The sequence below is a fragment of the Acyrthosiphon pisum genome, chromosome A1 (assembly GCF_005508785.2).
Source record: "Acyrthosiphon pisum isolate AL4f chromosome A1, pea_aphid_22Mar2018_4r6ur, whole genome shotgun sequence".
In the NCBI taxonomy this organism is placed as follows: domain Eukaryota; kingdom Metazoa; phylum Arthropoda; class Insecta; order Hemiptera; family Aphididae; genus Acyrthosiphon; species Acyrthosiphon pisum.
The window spans coordinates 136,901,988-136,922,250 of NC_042494.1; the positions used below are offsets into that span (position 1 = coordinate 136,901,988).

Genomic DNA, 20,263 nt, shown 5'->3' on the forward strand with positions numbered 1-20,263 from the left:
CTAAAAGATAAGGTATTATATGTTGAAATCGAAACACTCCTTCTGGAAGACATTTTGTATAGAGGATATAAAAAGAAAAAGAAAAAGAAAAAAAAATAAACACCATTGTAAAAACAATAGCTCCCTCGCTCCGCTCAGAATCTAATATGGTTTAAATATGTTGAAACTTGTTGGCCAAGGTTTTGATGGTTGTTCAACCATGAGTGGTAAAGTAAATGGTGTACAGACAATTATACGAAAAATATATCCAACTGCTACTGCTTGTTATTTTCATTGTGCTTCACATAAGCTTAATTTAGTAGTTAACGATCAAAATTCAATTCCTGAAATCAGAAATACTATTGGTACTGTAAAAGAAATAATTAAGTTTTTTAGAGAGAGTATTTTGAGAAGAAAACTTATTCCAAATATTCCATTATTTTGTGAGACACGTTGGTTAGAAAAGTACAAATGTATACGGCTATTTGATAAAAATTTCATTGAAATTAAAACTGTTCTTGAAAAGTTATCTATTAGTTCAGAAGCAAATACTGTTACAAGAAATCGTGCATTCCAACTTTCATCAGCCACATCAAATTGTACATTTTTATTTGAAAACTAATGTTTTAATAAATTTAATATAATTAATGTTTTATGACGTGTTGAATCTATATTATTAATTAAATAGAAATTCAATAAAATACTTTTATGGTTAATTGGTTAAAAATTTGTTTTATAAATGGATTGATAAATTAAAATTTTGTCCCCCTCTTAAGAATTTTCCTATGGGCGCCCTTGGATAGTATTACGATTTGTTGTCGATGTATAACGCGTTATAAGTAGGTACCTAATGGATATTGTGATATGATTAATTTGGAATTTATTATGGGTACCTATAATAGGTTATCATTTTTTTTTTAATACCATGGATAAGTATATAATATGTCTTATTATATGTCCTAGACTGAAAAATTTCAAAACACTGTTTTTTAAAATAATTATTTCATGTTCAAATTTGGACGAAATTACCAAGAATAACGATTTTAGTTATTTTTGTGATTTTATAATAGTAATTCAACTTACTGGCTATACCGTATTATATAAGTACCTACTTATACCTACCTATATAGGTACTAACAATAGCAATAACAATATAAATATACTATAAAATATCCACACGAATACACTGATAATCCGTCACCGCTCAGAATCCTTTATCGTATACAATAATGATATTGTACCTATTACACAATTATTGTGAATTTTTTTTATTTATATATTATTGACATTACAAAACAAATTTAGTAGGTATTTAAAGTGAGTGAATAAATTTACTATTTATTTTGTATTATTATTTAAATTGTATTAGGTACACATTTATTGTGATTTTTTTTTATTTATAAATCGTACCTATACCATACAAATTATTTTTATTAGGTATAGGGTTATTTTTTTTCCCGGAGCGAAAGTGATGCTAACGTAACGTGGTTCTTGATCCGGTCCTCGTACCACGAGAAAAAAAAAGGTTATATTTTTCGGGGTACCATGAATTACATTGATGACGGCAGTAATACGTGCACACGCGACATGCGCGTTGCCAAACTTATCAGAAATACATAATGATTCCACATAAACGATGATTAATTTGAAATGTATTCAATTTAGATAATTAAGTAGTATTACATGAAAATTAAGAAATGTCAGCCACGATGAAATTTATGTTTTTTTTTTTATTATATAAGGTATTTAATGCAAATTGTTTTATGGCATTTGGATATCATTTGAATGCTCCGGTTGTTGGAGTAGCATCAAATCCTGGCTATCCATGGGTTCATGCAATGGTTGCAAATCCTCAAAATTCAGCAATTTCGTCAAATCTTCTTAGGAGTTCAATTAATCCAACAACATTTTTGAGTCGACTTTACAATACAATTCATACATTTTATGTCAATAACTATTTTAATTACTATACATCAGCTCAAACAGATATTATTAAAAAATACTTTGGACCAGATGCACCAAGTGTAAGAGAATTAGAAAAAAATATATCACTTGTTATAGTTAATTCACATTTAGCTTCAGATGGTGTTAAACCATCAACCCCGGCATTTATAAAGGTTGGTGGAATTCATATACAAAATGATGGTGCAAATGAAAGTCTTGGTGTAAGTATAAATTAATTTTGTTTGTTACTTTTTTTTTTACATAAACATTGCAACTCGATACTCATCAGTCATCATTATATATTTTATTTCATAATAATATACCAGGAGTTTCAACAATGGTTAGATGAAAGTAAAAATGGATTTATTTACTTTGCATTTGGATCAATGACCCAACTTGAAACCTTTCCAACTGATGTGATTCAAGCATTATTTAAATCATTTGAAAAAATAAATCCAATACGAGTACTTATGAAATCATCAGAACCAGAAAACCTTCCATTTAGTTTGCCAAATAATACTCGTACTTTTTCATGGATTTCACAGCTTGCAGTATTAAGTTAGTATTATTTCATTGATATAATGAACAAACAATTATATTATATTTATATAACTTTTATTCATGTTTTATTTTTTTTTTCAAGAACATAAAAATATAAGAGCAGCTATTATTCATGGTGGAGCCAAGGGCATTCAAGAGACAATAATGTGTGGAGTTCCATTAATTGGAGTTCCACTCTTTGCTGATCAATTTTTTAATGTTGATTTTCCTGTCAAAAGTAAAATGGCTATCAAAATTGATCTTTCTGATCTTAATGAAAAAACTATGGATAATGCTTTGTATGAAGTTCTTAATAATCCTATTTATAGGTGAGTAAATATATAATTATGAATTGATTTATTTTATTTTATTCTAATTAATATAGCTATATTAATGTTAAATTGTTATGCATTTTTAGCGAATCTGCAAAAAAAATGTCAAAAAAATTCAATGATCGTCCCATGAGTCCTATGGATACTGCTTGTTATTGGATTGAATATATCATGAGAAATGGTGGTGATACACTGCGGTCACCAGCTGTAAATTTATACTGGTGGGAAGTAGCACTTATTGATGTTTATGAATTAATTTTCATTCCATTTATATTTTTAATTGTACTTTTCATATACACTATAGTAAGTTAAATAAAAATAATAATATATTTTTTCGATTAACATAAAAATAATGTAGTCATCTTACTATCTTAGTAGGAGAGAGAGTTGAATACATAATAGATAGATAAAATTGTATAAAAAATCTTTTTTTTGGATAGATATTGTTATATTGAAAGCTCATCAAAATGCACTTTTGTACTTTAGTATTTGATCTTGAAGCGAATACTTTTATTTTTCTCACTCACATCAATCAAAAATACGTATCAAGTGTAAGACATTTTATCCTAACTTTTTTAAGAAATGTCTTATGAGCTTTAAATTTTAATCAGAAAATATCCTCCTTGAGCTTTTCATCTATTTACTCTCTCGTTTTTTTTTTCATTTTTTTTTCTAGTTTTCTATATATTATTTAACGAAATTCACAAATAAAAAAAAAAATAATATTATTTTTCATAACTACATTTTTCCTGTGATTATAAACATTTTCCTAGGAACATCTAAAAAAAAAAATTTTAAAGTCGTTAATTTCTTACTTTCGAAAATTCAAGTTTTTGTAATTCTTCTTTTGAAAGCATAATATTTTGATTTAAAACGCACACTTATTTTTATCTGATGATAGTGTTAAGTCTTTATCTAACGCTGTACAACAGGAAAATAAATTATACTTCAATTCCGCCACATATGTTAGTACATCTAATAAATAATTATTCCATTTCTTGTTTGCAATTCAAATTTCAAATTATAATATTTTTATACTGCACTTTCTTTCTGCTAACAAAACCGTCCCTTAAATTCTTACTTGAATTGGTTGGTCAAATGAAATATACCTAATTATAAAACAAATTTACTTTATTGCACATATAATATAATATCGTTTGTATTAACTGTTCCAGTAATAAATGCACTGCCATCGTCACTTTTACTTGTTTCTCCGTGTGTTTTCTTAATTACTCGATCCTTCAGTATTTTCTGTATTGTCTTTTCCAATACCCTGGTAAATTACGAATACAACAATTACCTGGTTTTCTGGTTGCTTTATTTTTATTCCCAGATTTCCAACTCTTCTTTAGATTATTTGTCCTTTAGCACTATTGAATTTTGATTTTCCATCACTGTCATACTTATCTTTGTTGTACTCTTGATTCTTCAATTAATAATCTACTCGTTAAATTATTAATTGTTTTATCAGTTATCACCTGCTGGCAGTGTTCGGATTAGATAAGTATTTTTTTATCTAGATAAAGATAAAGATAAATACTTTTTTTTAAAAAAAGATACAATTATTTTTTAAATGGTTATAAAATGTGGTATATTTTAGTTGGGCACTAGGAACATAATAATAATTATAATGATATAAATAAAAATAATCACATTATTTATAAACCATAAACTTTGTTTGAGAATTTGTATAAATATTTAAAAATTTAGTACAATTTCGTGATTTTTATCAATAAAAAATGTATCTAGATGAATTTATTTAGATTAGTAAAAAAATTATCTAAAATGAACGTTTAGATACCTTGTAACTATTTATCTAGATAAGATAAAAGATGAACAAATAATTATCTAGATATTCATCTAGATAAATTTATATAAATTTATATCTAGATAAGTCCGTCAAGTCCGAACACTGCCTGCTGGGATAGAGTCCTAAGCACTATACAAAAAACTTTTGTTGAGACAAATGTATACTTGCTTCGGACTTTTGTTTGAAAAAACTGAGAAGTTTTTCCTACATTTCAACGTGTTTTAAACGGAACCTAAAAAATTGATTATACAAATGAAATATTTTAAGTTTGTATTATAAGGATAAATATTAAAATATAGGTATTTATTATTTATTTATTTTAGGCAATTTCATTTTCGAAAAGTACAAACATTCAAGATGAAGAACTTGAAACCCCAAATTTGATATTTTATAATGGTATTGAAGGTACTGAAGGTATTATTGAAGGTATTGAAGCAAAAATAACTCAAACAACTACAATAACTAAAAAAAAGAGTGGCCTAACAACAAATAAAGTTTCATGCTATGACGAATCATTGAATAACGCCGTTGATACACTCACATTTGTTTGCGAACAAAAGTCAATGACAAATAATTTTATTATTTTTGGACAGCATGTCGCAGCTCAATTAGAAAAGTTACCGTTAGAAAAATCAATTTTTTTACAAGAAAAAATTCAAAGTCTGTTAACAAAGGCTCGTTTTAGTAATAGCAGCATCTACAGAAAATTTGACGATGAAACAAACTATGATAATAGTTAAATTAAAGAGAATGAACCACAATGACGATGTATCAGCTGATTCAGAAAATATATCAGTGGACTACAACAACTTAACATGATTTAAAACTAAGTGATTTGTTTAAGTTTGTATTAATTTTTATTTAGTCTACTGTCTAATAGACGGAACAGAGAAAATTGTATTATTATTTTTTTTTTTTAAACTATTGATATTAACCCACGGCAACTTAGGCCATTGAATGGTTTTTAACTTTGGGGGAGGGTACTGTTGGTTTAATTTATGTTTAAACACATGTGTTTGTTAGTTTGGCAGATTTTTTAGTGGACACTGATACAGTGGGTATCTGTCATACTTGGGGGTTGGGGGGGATGGCGGCAGTTCTCCTCGGACACCGCGACTCACCCGAAGAAAAATGCCGCCCGCAGCCGAGGTTTTGAACCGGCGTCGGTTCGCGTGGCAACCGATGCCTTAGTCCGCTCGGCCACTCTGTCCCCCAAAATGTTATTTTATTGTATAAGTATTAGCATAATGTTTATTAAACAAAAAAGTTTTTGTTTTTTTTTGTTATTTATTAAAGTTATTTTTTTTGGTTTTTGTATAGTAAAAGTTATTGTTTCTTATTAGTTATGTATATCTCAATATACTCTAGTAGTACTTCACAAATTGCTTAAGAAAACTTCTGACATGAACACCTAAATAGATAACTTTTATGAATCTCCTGTTTCTAAATATGGCAATGCCAATTCCAGTTTTATCTTAGCGGGTAGGTGTGTATTTTTTTTTTTGGTTGGACCTGTATAATTATTAATTATTAGACTGTTAAATCTTTGTAATAATTTATTTAAATTTATTTAATTCAGATGTTAAAATAGTAAAATTAAGCTATTACCTTCCTCCAGGTGTTCATTTTTATCATGTGTATATATACACACACAATACACCTCATTAGTAAAGTATAAGTATTCTGTACATGTTTTTTTTTTAGCGTGTCTAGCCTAGAATTTATTTAATATTATTTTAGGTGAAGGTATTGCATATTATGCTATATTTTGGATTATTATACAACAATAAATTGGTAGTTATCAAGTCCCACTGTGAGATCCAGAAGGATTGTAAGAACTAAGAAGTTCTATGGGAAGAAGTCTAGGGATTCCCGGGTGAGTGCTTTTTAAAAAAACAAAAAAACAAAATAATTCAGGACCTTGGGTCAAGAAGAGCTACAATTACCTTTTGCTGAAAATGTTATAAAGGGTTTAACACATACAATAATTGTATGTATATTCTCTTTTCTAGAGTAGCTAGTATAGTGATCAAGATACACCCTTCTTTCTTATCATGAACATTTGCTAATTATTTAGTAGTTAAAAATGTGTAAAATATTTAATTTTTATAGCTAAGGATTGAAAATTTAACACAAAGTTTCACATAAGTTTAGGTATTTCATACTGTAACCAAAAAATCTAAGTTTCTTCAATCAATTTGAATTTTAAATAAAACTGTAATTTGAAGATATTTTAAAAAGATATGCTTTGTTTAATTTTGTTTAAACAAAAATTAATGATTGATTAATATCATTCCCTTATTTGATATTATTATTTTATTCAAAGTTGCATAATTTTATAACTGAAAAGACACAACAATGCATTTTCCACAAATGCTACATATTTAAAAATCAAATTTCCAACGAATTACAAAAGATTTTAAGCTTTAACATTAGTTAATAGCTATTATTTATAAATATTTTTTATACATATTTTGTTCCAGTGTTATCATTATTGAATTAGGTATAACCAGATAGGTACTTAAATTATTTTATGAAATGTCTAATTGTTAATTAATTTGGTTGCGTTTTTTTGTTCCAAATGTGATATTATCTTCTCTTGTCTTGTATAAGAGTATTTAATTTTTTTTTCCGAAACTGTGTTATTATTAAGTCCATTGTCTAATCTGTATATTTTAATAGACTCACCAATTTTGGTTGGAATGATGGAATCACAATTCCACATATATTTAGGTAAATTTTATATTTGGTATGGTGTACGTAACATTCAATGGACCAGTGCAAAAACCCAATATTTAGAGAGGAAAATAGTTATTTTAGACAAATTTAGACTAATAGGGAAACAGCAGGAATATATGTAAATAAAATGCGTGTTCCATCTGATTTGATCATTTACTGCAAATAATAAGTAGAAATAACATAACAACTAAACACTATGATATAATACTAAGTAAAATAACTAGGTATAGCTTTTTTTGTTTAGTAATAATTATTAATCACTAATTAGGTATTAGTACCTATAGAAAAGTATATGTATAATTTAATAAAGAACAGATTTATATTAGTTGGTTCTTGGTGCTAAATATATGTAAACGACCATATGTATTACCTCCGACATAAATGGCTTGGGTGGGATGAACTTCCATGACTATGCAACGACTCTTCATATTTTTAGAGATTAGATCGTGCAATACATTTCCCTCACAATCATAAACTTGCATCTGAAAACACATAGGAAATTAACTATGTATCGTATAGTGATCTTTCAAACAATACGTTTTTGAATAAAAGAAGACAAACTGAAAGGGAAAGACATTCATTTTAATAAGAAATTATAAGAATTATACTAATTGTAATATAAGGTAATGACATTATTGATGTAATTTACAAATATTGTAAATACTTTTTTTTTATTCCGCCTATTATTTTTTAAACCATGATTAATTTCATATTAATATTAGTGACTTATTCCAAGGACATGAAAAATTCTCTTCAATTACAAATTAAATTACACACTAACATAAATATTGTTTTTATGAAATGGTACATAAATATCTTAATATAATTGCAATAACGTAAAGAAATTAATTTAACTATAATTTTCTAATGTCTGTTTGCATAGTCAATGTATGTGTCACATATGGATATGACATAGTTTACCATGTGTTATGTGACACATAAATTGACTATGAATATTGCATACGGGCATTAGACTTTTTACAATGTTTTATTTGTATTTGAACAATAAAATATTTACTGTGTGTTATTTATATTGTAGCTATTATTTGGGAGATAGCAGGGATTGGTTGAATTTATTCTTTGCAAATTACATTATTTAACATTTATTTTATTTTATTAACCAGTATTTCTACTTGTTTGTTACAATACTATAGAAATATAAATACAGTCAGACTTAGTTAACACAAAGTTAAAAGAGACCGTCCAAAAAGTTAAAATTATCCAAGAATTCGAGTTATGGCTATTGAAAGCGTGTTGTTTTGTCTAAATGAAAATTTCAGACAAATACTCTTAACAGTATTGAAAACACTAACCTATATTATAAGTAACATAAAAATCAGTCATAAATAAAACGATAGAGAATAATATTTTTGAGGGTACAACATATCAATTTGTCTAAATATTGTCTCAAAACAATTTAAACACCATTTTAATGTACAATTTTTTTTTAATTTTGAAAGTCGAATACAAAGTAAATCAATAATAAAACATTAAACCGATATGTGATACTCTCAAAAATATTATTCTCTTTAATTTTTGATGTAGGTGATTTTACTCTAAAATTACTCAAAAAAAAAAAAAAACCAATTATATGTGAAAATATTTTATCTATGTTTGCTTATGAGTCTGAGAGAGAAAACAAATATTGCACTGACATCCTCGTGAAAACACATAAAGACAACACTACACTTACATTTGTTGTGTAAGGCCTAATTTTAATTGGTAGATTAAGCTAAGGGGAAGAAAATATTGTATGAAGTTTATAGATAATATAAAAATTCAATTAAAATAAATATTTTAGTATCAGCGTGATGAAATCATACCAGTTTAATTTATGTATTTTATTTCTGAGAACTAATTATTATTGATTTGTTGATCAATTATATCATTGCCCCCATCCATTAAAAATAACCGTATAAAAGAAAATGTCTAGGGAGAGGTTTTCCCACTTGCTCTCCCACAGTTTTATTACACCATAACCTTGTTTACAATTTTTACATGGCAAAAATAGTTTTACATTTAGTCAATTCACGTCTATAATAATATAATATAATAATTATTATGGTCTCGTGAATAATAGCTCTTTAGTTCATCAAAACACCGTTTTGAGAACACAATTCTAATCTTTTTGTCCAACCTGAGTAGATAACTGTGATCATATTAATATTATTAAGTAGAATTCATATAAGATTATTCTGTTATAAATATATGTAATATAACTAAATTATCAATTATTAAACATACTCTAGCAGGCCATAGCATTGATGTAATGAAGAATGCATCATTTCTTCCAGAATTCCATTTGGCTTGTAAACTATGTTCATAATACTGTCTAAAATATGGAATTATGCACGTGGGCTCTAAAACATTTTGAAAATTATTATAACATTATTAAAAATTATATTTTTGTCCAGATAGTTTTGAAATATTGGGGATCAGCATAGGCGGTCCTACGAGTGCAGACTGTGCTGCACCAAACATTTCAACAGGCATATTTTTTTATATAATTATTCATAACTCATAAGGTAGGTACTTTATAATTTATATATCTTTGTTATTTCACGATATATTTTTCTGATCAAAAACTCAGTTGTTAGTTGTTAGTTCGTAGTTCTTATGATCGGCTTGAATAGACTCCAGATCACAATGTAGAGAAGATCTTCTCTACATTGTGACATTATATTACCACTATGGGACTATTTATTAGTACTATCACACATATTAGTTGGATACTCGGATTCAATTTTATTGAACCAAAACAATACTAACTTCTTATCATTATCTATAAGCTACCTACCTCAATTATATAGCTACAAATTTAGATTAACTGTTTAAAACCGATTATGCTTTTAAGAATTTTAGATCGGTATCTTTTAGCTTTTAAAATCGTTAAATTGTTCATAATTATGAGTATGCATAGTACGAAGAAGTTAAAAACTATGTGATTTCTTCAAGACAAAAATTGGACATCTATTATCTCAGTCTGTTTTGATGGTGAAAGTACCATGCCTTATTGTTTTCCTGTATTGGAGAAATACAAGCTAGGTGTTAAGTGTAAAATAAATATATTATATACATCTACTGCTATGCTCGCAGTCTTAATTTGGTCCTAGTAGATTTTATATTTGAAAAGGTAAATTCATCGTTCAGTTGAAAAATAATAGGTATATATTTTTATCGAAGGGACTCCTACGAGACATGATACTAAAAGAAAATATAATTGGATCATTCAGTCATGAATTTACAACATTTTAATCATTGTCTACTACTAGATGAGCTTATAGGGCCAAAGCGGTAACTTCTGTAAAAAACAACTAGGGATCTATTTTAACTGTTATAACTAATAAGTATAACAATTTAATAAATTAGATGTTTAAAAAATAAAATAAAATGAAAATTCCAACTATGAAAATTGAATGAAACATATAGAATATATTGTGTGTGGTTGTGTGTGTGTGTGTGTGTGTGTTGTATAGGTATAGTAATGTATGTGTATTCTGTATTAAATGTGCTGCACCTGAAGTAAAATACTGGGACCACCACTGGGGATCAGTGCAATCATAAATCCATCATGGAGTAATTCGCTGTATACAAAAATGCTGGTATATAATAAGTAAGTTGTTTCTACTTAACATGCTTCCTCATCTTTTTTATATTTGGAAATTCGTACAATTTAGTCAACATTATTATAGAAAACTTTAATATTTTCAGCGTACTTGTAGCATCCAAATTAAATTGTTCGGTATTAAATATCCTTATATTGTTATCAATACATGTTGACACCATCTTAGTTCCATCGGCAGAAAAAAATGAACTTGTCAATTCTTTAGGATGTTTAAAACGTAGAACTGGATTTATATGTTTGTCAGTCATATTTCTTATGTCCCATAAGGAAACCTCTCTAAAAGTATAAATGTAATTTTGATGGTTAACAAAATAAATATTATCATAGTTAATGACATATAATATAAATCTAAAGGATTTTAAGAATTCATTTTAACATAGTCATTTTAATTGTTAATGCAATATTTTAATATAAATTAGAATTACCCAGTTTCAGATGAAGTTAAAAAGTAATGTCTTAACAATGGGTGACACTGAACTGTACACACAGATCTCTGATGGCACCAGGCAGAGTTGATAATTTTATCTGGTAATCGTGTGTCAATCATATCTACATGACCAGAACCTTAAATATTTAAGTAAAATGATAAGCACTAATTGATCTATAGATAATGATGAATAACAACTAACAGACATCAGTCATAGAACATACCATTTCCAATGAAAAGATTTCTTTCACAGTCACTGTGCCATGTGGTGTGATTAATATTTGATCTACTTATACACTTCCGCTCTGATTTATAAATCTATTTATTTAAATAACATAACTTTAATTAACATAATTAAAACAATGATCATCTCTTAAATAAATATATTTTACTGACAATATCAAAAGTGTGTTTAACAGTGTCACCATATCCGACAGACCCATCATGACTAGTTGAAAACAACTTGTTTGGATTCCAAGTGCAAAATGAAATACAATTAACTTGAGCTTTATGAACCATAGACATTTGCATTTCTGAATTTCTGTTATACAATGCTACAAAATTGAATTATTGCATAAGTAATAGTTATGATAAAATTATATTTATAAGCTTAATTTCATAAAATTAAATATATAACTATATATTTAGTCTCACTTATGTTTCCTTTCCTGTCCCCTGCTGCAATTATAAGAGATGTTTCTGAAGGATGAATAGCAAGAGATTGAATACCAAACTCCGAAATTTTTATTGGTGGTATATTCATATCAAGACTTTTTAGCACATGAACAAATCTAAATGTAAATAAAATAATATTGAACATATCAATAATAGTTGAAAATGGAAATATTAATACATATTTAATAGGAATTTAAAAATGTACTCTTTATCGAAAGGGTGTAAAGAGAAACATATAATTTCAATTAATTTGTGATAGTAGATAAACATAATATATTATTCTATTGAATGTTCCAAAATGTAATTAAATTACAATTCATAAGCTGACACTATTATTTAAACGGAATTTAGTGTAAAAAGTTAAAAATAATTTAAAATTTAAAGTTTGAAATAAAAACGGTAAATACATTTTCCTAGTTGTTCAGTTATATTTCAATTAAATAATTATAGAAAAATTAAAATTATCATTAACTTAGAACTTATTGCATACTTTTTACTAGGTAACATATGAAAATCATTAACAGGTTCTTTAATGGCTACGTCGTCATTCAATTTTTCAACAAAATATGAGTCTTTTTTTCGTCTTGATATACTCAATCTACCTTAAATAAATACAATAAAATAATTTTGATTTATAATTACAACAATCTACAACAATTTATTTGTAATTATGTAGGATATATACCAGGGATAGTTAGCGATAAGTTAGGAGTCTAAAAATATAATGAAAAAAAATATATAGAATTGGAAAAATAATAATACCTATTATTATATTAGTAAAAATGTGAAGACGCGAGCCGCGGTTTGGCCGTCCCAGACAATATATAATATAAAATGCACAATGCATTTTATTTATAACAATTTTATAATTTTATTATAATATAATATCTCTAATTTATGTTTCATTATGATCAGATTAATTAATATTTAAACTTTTGGTTTTTACTTTTTTCTGCCAAAGAAAAACATAAAAAACAAACAATTTATATGATATAATATGTTTAATATAGTTGTACTTTAATATTTTTTTGTTAAATGTAAGATAAAAATATATGTAGAACGGATGTAAGTAAGTTATTTCACATTATCACCTTAGTAATATCAATAGGTATTTAATTGTATTTTATAATAAATCATCACATTCAGAAAATGGTTTTGAGTAGTGCTCTTATACAAACACAGTCAATTATTTACCAAAGTAAGAATAGTAAGTCTAAGATTTTCCACTCTATTTTTTTTAACTCTCATGCAGATAAATAACAAACATAACATGTATAAAGAACATTTTATGTTGAATACCTATCTGATTAATTATTAAGAAATATAAAAAATATTTAAACTAGTTACCTGAGTAATAAGAACCTTGGGGGTTTGGCAGATGAGCTATTCTCATTGAACGTTTAACAGGTTCTCTGAAAAAAAATATATAAATTAGGAAATAAACATTAACATTTGAATAATATAATATAATTAACATTTAAAACTTACATGACTGCGGGTTTAGGTTCATTTTTTTTAACAAGTGGCTTTTTTTTTAAGCAATCTGCTAATGTATTTGCAGCCTGACTTACACCCAGTATACTGAAAAATTTACAAAATGCTTTAATGCATAATTATAATATTTTACCTAGGTATACCTATTGTTTGCGTGATTCAACAAGTATGTTAACATCCATTTTTTCCTTAAGGTAATTATGAATTTAATCAAATTCTGATTTTTGGTATTTGAGTATACTCAAGGACCATTATACATATATTTAAATATTTAGATTTTTATAATATTTAAGGAGTATTGTGAAGGGATATACACTTTAAAAAAAATATAGAATATATTTCTACATGACACTCCATATAATATATAAATATATAATATAATATAAATATAATATAATATATATTTGGCTAATAGTCATTATTTTAAGAATGCAATGTTATACAAATGCATCATATATAAATGTAGGTAATAATGTAGGTATATTGTTATACATAATATTACAATATTAAGAGGTATCTATATTGGCTATATTGTTTATCCAATATTTAATCCATTAATCTGTGTACGATGCTTATTTTGTGAAGGTATATTAACAGAAAGTTTTTCCAAGATAACGTTGTAACTTATAATCCTTACACTTAACCTTCGACCTGGAGAACTAGACCTGTTGCTTGTTAGCAAGCAACTTAAAGTCAGTAAGGGGCTAATGAAACACACTTTACAGTATACCACTTCTCTAGGCCTGCAGAAGAAGTGCAAAGTTGTGATGGTGGCAAAATCTCTTTTACAGTAGTATAAGCCAGTAGAAGAAAAATAAGAAGAATAATATGTAATAAAAGTGTTCAATAAAAATGTTGGCTCTGCTTGACTTTAAACCGAGCTTTAAACAGTAGTATTTGCAACCATTATGTAATATAATAACCTATTTAATAGGGCATAGTATACTTGTATCAGTCTGATTTTCGCAAAAGTAATGGTAAACGAGGCCAGGGATAAAATAATTTGAATACACGGAAAAAGAAGTCCGAAAAATATTTATTTAAAATAAATATTTTTTATTATAAATTATCTATACAACTATAATAATACGTTGTTTAGTCGTTTATTAATCAACAATAAATACCAGTAAAAAATATATCTTTTATTATTTACATGACATTAGAACTGTAAAATATTATGTTCAGGATTCAAAGAAAAATTGTTATTAAAAAACCAATCAGTTGCACCAGGGATATGAAGTAGGGATATAGTAATAGATATAACCATTATCTAAACCCTAAAGAATCAGTCACGTCTACAACTATAAAGCTATAAAAGCATTGATTTTTAAACAAAGCCCTGTCATTAATAATAATACTTAACTAAAATAAATTTAAAGGTTTTAAAGATAATATAGCTAGACTTTTATAATTTTAATCTTTCTTGCAGTAAGACTTTTTAATTGTTTATTTAGAATTATTTTCCTAAATCCTAATACCATAGATAACATACTGAATTTCATGTTCAGAAGAATTGATTTTACTCTGTTAATTATAACAATATTAGGTAGGTAGTTGGGGTGAATTACAAACAATTTACATATTTAAAATGCTCATAACTTGCTTCGTAGTTAAATTGCCATAAAAAGCTTGGTCCAGAATGATTCTTACCCTTAAATATGATAATACCTAGACTATCCATGGCTTAATCAATTCACTCTAATATTCAAAATAACAGAGTAAGATAGATGGAATCGACAAAATTTAAAGTTGGCGTTAATGAGATTGTAACTTGTAAGACAGATTAAACAAATGCAGGTAAGAGGTTTTCTTAATATTTATAATAGGTTGGCGTATCAAAGTGTTAAGCAAAATAATTTAAAGAAAAAACAACTCACTCAAACATTTCTTCATTTTTTTTGATACGTTTTGCTCTTAGTTGTTCATAAGTCAAACTTTCGTCTTCGTCAGACATATTATTTTCATCCATTTTGGGAGGCCGCGGTATGCGCCCTTGACCTAGTATGTGTACGAACGATCAAATGCAAAATATCGAAGTTTATATTACTTAATAATAATTTACGTAGCAAGGCGGATTTGAAAAGTGAGTCGCATTAACAGATTCAAGATTCTATTGACTACTACCATCGAAGTTAATAAATTGCCAATGCCACTACATAATAATGTCTACATTCTAGGAAGATCGGATAATTAATATATTTTAATATTCATACATTTTATCGATATTATAATAATTTATAGCAAGAAGTAAGAACCGAGAGCTTTTAAAATATAAATAAATAATAATAATAATAATAATAAACAATTTTAATATTATTCCGTGATTGTTGGCTACATCTAAAAATGTTTCAAAAACTAAATGCAGTGTTCCCAATACGTCCGAAAAACACCATTCATTCGGCCCACACTGATAGCAACATACCCGCTATCTATATAACTTATAAGTTCTAGGTAGTCGGTCAAAAAACGTTTATAGCATGACTGAGGCTGGTTCTTACGACCTCCGGTTAAAGTTAACCGACACTTTACCGTACATTTTAAGGACGGCCCTAAATAGATTTATTAATAGATCTATTATTAGTCATGGTTTTTAGACTCTCTGTTGTGACAGGGTTGTGAGACTTTAGATGGTTCGATTTTAATGCTGTAAAAGTAATGTTAAGTAACATTTCTTAACATCTCTTCAAGAGAACGGTTGAAGGTTGGAGCTTTTTTTTAAAGTTTGAACTTTTGACAATTTATATTTACAAATTTCAGTTTTTACAACATTTTTGTTCAACTATATAGGAAATTAACATTTCTAAAAAATTCTTCGACCGTTCTTTAGAGGACGTGTTAATAATTGTTAAGGTTGCTACAGAATTAAAACCACAACAACCTAAGTCTCACAATTTTATCACAGCCGAGGTATGTTTTTACTCGAAAAGTAACCGTATACTTTTTCCTAATTTAAAATATGGACATGCGCCTGCGAGTGCGAGAACGCTGGTTCTTAGAATGTGGATCAGGAATTGGAACCTTTTACCTTAACGAAAAGAACCGGTTTTGGAACCGAAACCCTTTGAATATTGGGAATCGAAACCTCACCGAAATCCTTATTTAAATTAATTTAAAAACCGGAACCGATACTTTTACTTTACAATTTTTTTTACATAGTATAAAACCAAAACAGGTACCAATTTTTTTATTTTTTAAGAACCGAACCGGAACCGAAACCGAAATTTAAGTTTTTCTGGAAACCGAACAGGAACCGGAACCGTGACTCTAGTGCCTGATGTAGGATACGGCCATACGGGTCGCGACGCGTTGACATACACTGCAGTGTGTGCGCATGTACACTAATGTTCATTTACAGTCTCGCACACGTTGACATGGCCTGATAGGTAGGTACTTGCCACATAATTTGCCTAATTCTTACCACCTTAATCAAAAGTACATAGGACGATTAGGACGTTTTGAATTAGATAGTATTATTATAAAGTGTTAGATACTTAGATTTATATGTATAATAACCATAGGCGAAAATAGTGTTTGAGATTTGAGGGGGTTAATAGGGCTAATAGGGCCTTACTTTAATAATATCGAATAAGCTTAAAACAAAATGTAGGAAATGTTTGGGAGGACTATGGACATTTTTGGGGGGGCTTAGCCCCTAAAGACCCCCCTATTTGCGCCTACGGTAACAACTAACAACAAACAATTCACTATCAGACCAATTGATTTGTACCATTTATATCCATTATGTAGTCATAGATCCACTTCGGGAAGTTTCATTTCACAGTACCCACACGCGATTACTGTGATATTTTCAATTTTGGTACCTAATAGGTGATGGCCGTAGCGGTAGAAATTTTCGTGCCAGCTTTCTGTTTGTTTTTGTCAAAAGATAGCGCTCGTCTTATAGTTTTTTAAATTTATTAAATTGATTTCATACAATATTTTCAGTTTCAACTTTCAAGGCATTTCGTTTTGTCGATGTGCACACAAATAGATAGTTGAAACAAATGTGACCGAAAGATGTATACATATAATATAATAGCTATATACCATAAATATGGTAGTTTGGCTTTTTTCGGTAGATATTGCGTGATGAAAATGGCTGTTAAAGTCATCACTTTTTTTTTGTAAAAACATTTTTGTTTTTTGTTACAATTGTTAACCAATAGTTATTTCAAAGTCAGGTAAATGTTAGGTGCATGAGATCGTATTTTTCTTTTTAATATTAATATCGTAATTAATGGATGGCAATCAAAATGGTCCAGAACCCTTTAAAAATATTGGATTTTTATCTTTGTATAAATATTTTAGAAACCTAATCTGCATGAACCTATATTTTAAGAGTATTTAATATAGACACTTTTCCATGTCAATAACTTTGATCGTATTGATTTGTTACTTTTTATTAACTATGTATAAAATATATTGGAATGGAACCAAAGTTTTTTCAAGGAACCAAAATTGAAGTCGAAACCTAAAAAATCACCGAGTTTTAGAGACGTAGATATAGTATACCTGGGTAGGTACTACTAAATTTAAATTTTTCTAAATTGCATTTCAACTTCCCAAAATACCAAAAATGTGTGCTACAACAGATCTTATTATAAAATATAAGTGTTGTGAAATGCAACAAGGATGTTGGGACTGATTTATATTTGGAGTTTTTCGTGTTTTCCCGTGCAAAATTTGAAAATGATCACCTCATGTCAGAAGCATTATTGAGTGAAATTGAAAATCCGTTTTACGTTTTGGAAATGTGAGATGCATAATAAGGGTACTCGTATACTTGTATTACCTATATCATACAGTATTATAACTTTGTCGCAATACCAATAATACACCGCTACCACGAGAATCGTCGTCTCACCAAAAATATTCCACTCGTTTTTGAGAATTTCAGAATCAATAAATCTGGGGTGGAAATTCATATTTGATTATAAGAGTAGCTATTAAGGATTTATTATTTATCGTTTTTTAATAGTACCTTATGTTCAGTGCGTGATTATTCGGACATATCAAAATATACATTTTTGTGGGTAAGATTAAATAAAAATAAAATTGAACGATCGAGGTACCACCACGTTAGTACCCTTAAAAATCCTGCATTTTTAAAACGTAAAATAAGTTTTTGATTCCGGTCGGCTGACGCATGTGATCATTCTCAAAGTCAGTACGGAAAAACCTGCAGAACAACTTTCGTATACTTTCGCATACAGTCTGTTATCGCAGGCACACGAGCGTGGTCACTCAAACGATATTCGGTTTGGGCGTGTTTAATAACATTTATGAACCTGTGTATTTAATAATAATATATCATGTATACCCATATAATATAACATTATTTATAGGTACTGGTATTCCGAATTTTCAATTCGTTGTTTTTAACGATTTATTTTTATAACTGTGCACACGCGTTGCACCTGTTTGCATTATAATAATATAATGATTCACGAATAATATACCTCCACCGCGAGTCTCTGTATAATAATAATAATGATGATGATAATAATAATAATAATAATATAATATTAGGTAATATTGTTTTGCTTTTGACTGGCGGCGCAGATACGACCACCCCCTATACGTGCGCCTCCCCTCCGTTCCTCCGCTTTATTATCTTTTGGGTTCATAGTTGAATAAACTAAGTACGATTTCCCTGAAGGGATGTATTAGCCTTTGCAGTCAACCGAATGCACAAACATCGTTTGCCGGCGCACCTGTTCGGCTCTCCCGATTCCCATATCACTAGTCACCCGGCAAAAAGACCTCGCGCGGCAACTCGGCGCTGTTGTTCGCCTTTGTTCGTCATCGTCGTCCTCGTCTTCATATATTATATTATTATAATAATATTCTATTTCGATTCCTCCCGTTTTTCACGTTCAGTAGCATTATTAATATATTTTCCATTTCATATTATGTATCGACTGCCGACAAGCGATTCCCGTGTATACTGCAGCAGGGTTGTCTTTATTCAAAGGCTTGAAAATGTTTTTTTTACATATATTTTAAATTCCGTTGTTAATAGTAACATTTTTGTAAATAAAGTATTTTTACTATCATTATCATAATTTTATATGTTTAGAATTTTTGCTCGAATTTTGAATAAATATATAGGTACATGGTATTATAATTTATAAGTCTATAACGATTAAATACCATTTTTGGCGAAACCAAACTTGAATTAAATTTTTAAATTTTTTAGGCTAGGGTACCACAGGTATTATAAGTCCGATATGGTAGTTCCTTGTTTCCGTGCAATATACTGACAAATGTGAATGTTGGCCGTTAGGTGATATTATCTGGCATTTTGTTTACGCACGTTTTGAAAACGAAACGATTAAAAATATATTATTGTGTATGAATGTATGATATAAATATATGTAAAGTAATGATAAAAAGGTGGGTAAGTGGATGTCACTCTGCTGTACCGTAGGTTACAAGTGGGTCACTGTATAATGGATAGTATTAAATTTGAATTCAATGATATAATATCACTGTATAAGAAAAACGATTCTGAGCGGAGACGGTTTGTCAGTCTAGATATTAGACATACATAATATTATAGGTATACTTATCTATAGTATTATTAATAATTTTCAAAATAACCATATCACAATATCCATTAGGTTACGCGTTATACATCAACAAAAAACTGTGGTACTATCATAGATATATAATAGTATACTTTAGAAGTTTCAAGT

General features: G+C 28.1%; 2 protein-coding genes across 4 annotated transcripts in view; one reads left to right on the forward strand and one right to left on the reverse strand.

Annotated features, from left to right (window-relative positions):
* Nucleotides 1–1,386: 1,386 nt before the first annotated feature.
* On the forward strand, nt 1,387–5,826 carry LOC100572074 (UDP-glucuronosyltransferase 2B20). Of its 2 annotated transcripts, XM_016804905.2 has the most exons (6): nt 1,387–1,631; nt 1,722–2,144; nt 2,250–2,481; nt 2,567–2,792; nt 2,882–3,098; nt 4,929–5,826. In XM_016804905.2, exons 2-6 carry the CDS (start codon nt 1,743–1,745, stop codon nt 5,343–5,345), a joined length of 1,494 nt encoding a protein of 497 aa, XP_016660394.1. In that variant the 5' UTR covers nt 1,387–1,631; nt 1,722–1,742; the 3' UTR covers nt 5,346–5,826. The 2 variants fall into 2 exon arrangements, with proteins under 2 accessions (XP_016660394.1, XP_029344273.1); XM_029488413.1 differs by having other exon boundaries at nt 1,387–2,144.
* Nucleotides 5,827–7,214: 1,388 nt separating this feature from the next.
* LOC100571583 (WD repeat-containing protein 76-like) overlaps nt 7,215–20,263 on the reverse strand; it is a 50,409-nt gene continuing 37,360 nt past the window's right edge. The window contains exons 1-11 of one of the 2 annotated variants that reach the window (XM_016804904.2): nt 15,443–15,826; nt 13,560–13,652; nt 13,419–13,483; nt 12,562–12,673; nt 12,051–12,187; nt 11,793–11,950; nt 11,621–11,714; nt 11,395–11,533; nt 11,061–11,245; nt 9,589–9,704; nt 7,215–7,826 (exon numbers count right to left, since the gene is read on the reverse strand). In XM_016804904.2, the coding sequence (XP_016660393.1) occupies nt 7,662–7,826; nt 9,589–9,704; nt 11,061–11,245; nt 11,395–11,533; nt 11,621–11,714; nt 11,793–11,950; nt 12,051–12,187; nt 12,562–12,673; nt 13,419–13,483; nt 13,560–13,652; nt 15,443–15,534 (1,356 nt within the window). In that variant the 5' untranslated portion in view covers nt 15,535–15,826 and the 3' untranslated portion in view covers nt 7,215–7,661. Of the gene's footprint in view, nt 7,827–9,588; nt 9,705–11,060; nt 11,246–11,394; nt 11,534–11,620; nt 11,715–11,792; nt 11,951–12,050; nt 12,188–12,561; nt 12,674–13,418; nt 13,484–13,559; nt 13,653–15,442; nt 15,827–20,263 lie in introns of those variants that run through there. The other variant, XM_029488414.1, reaches the window with a different exon arrangement.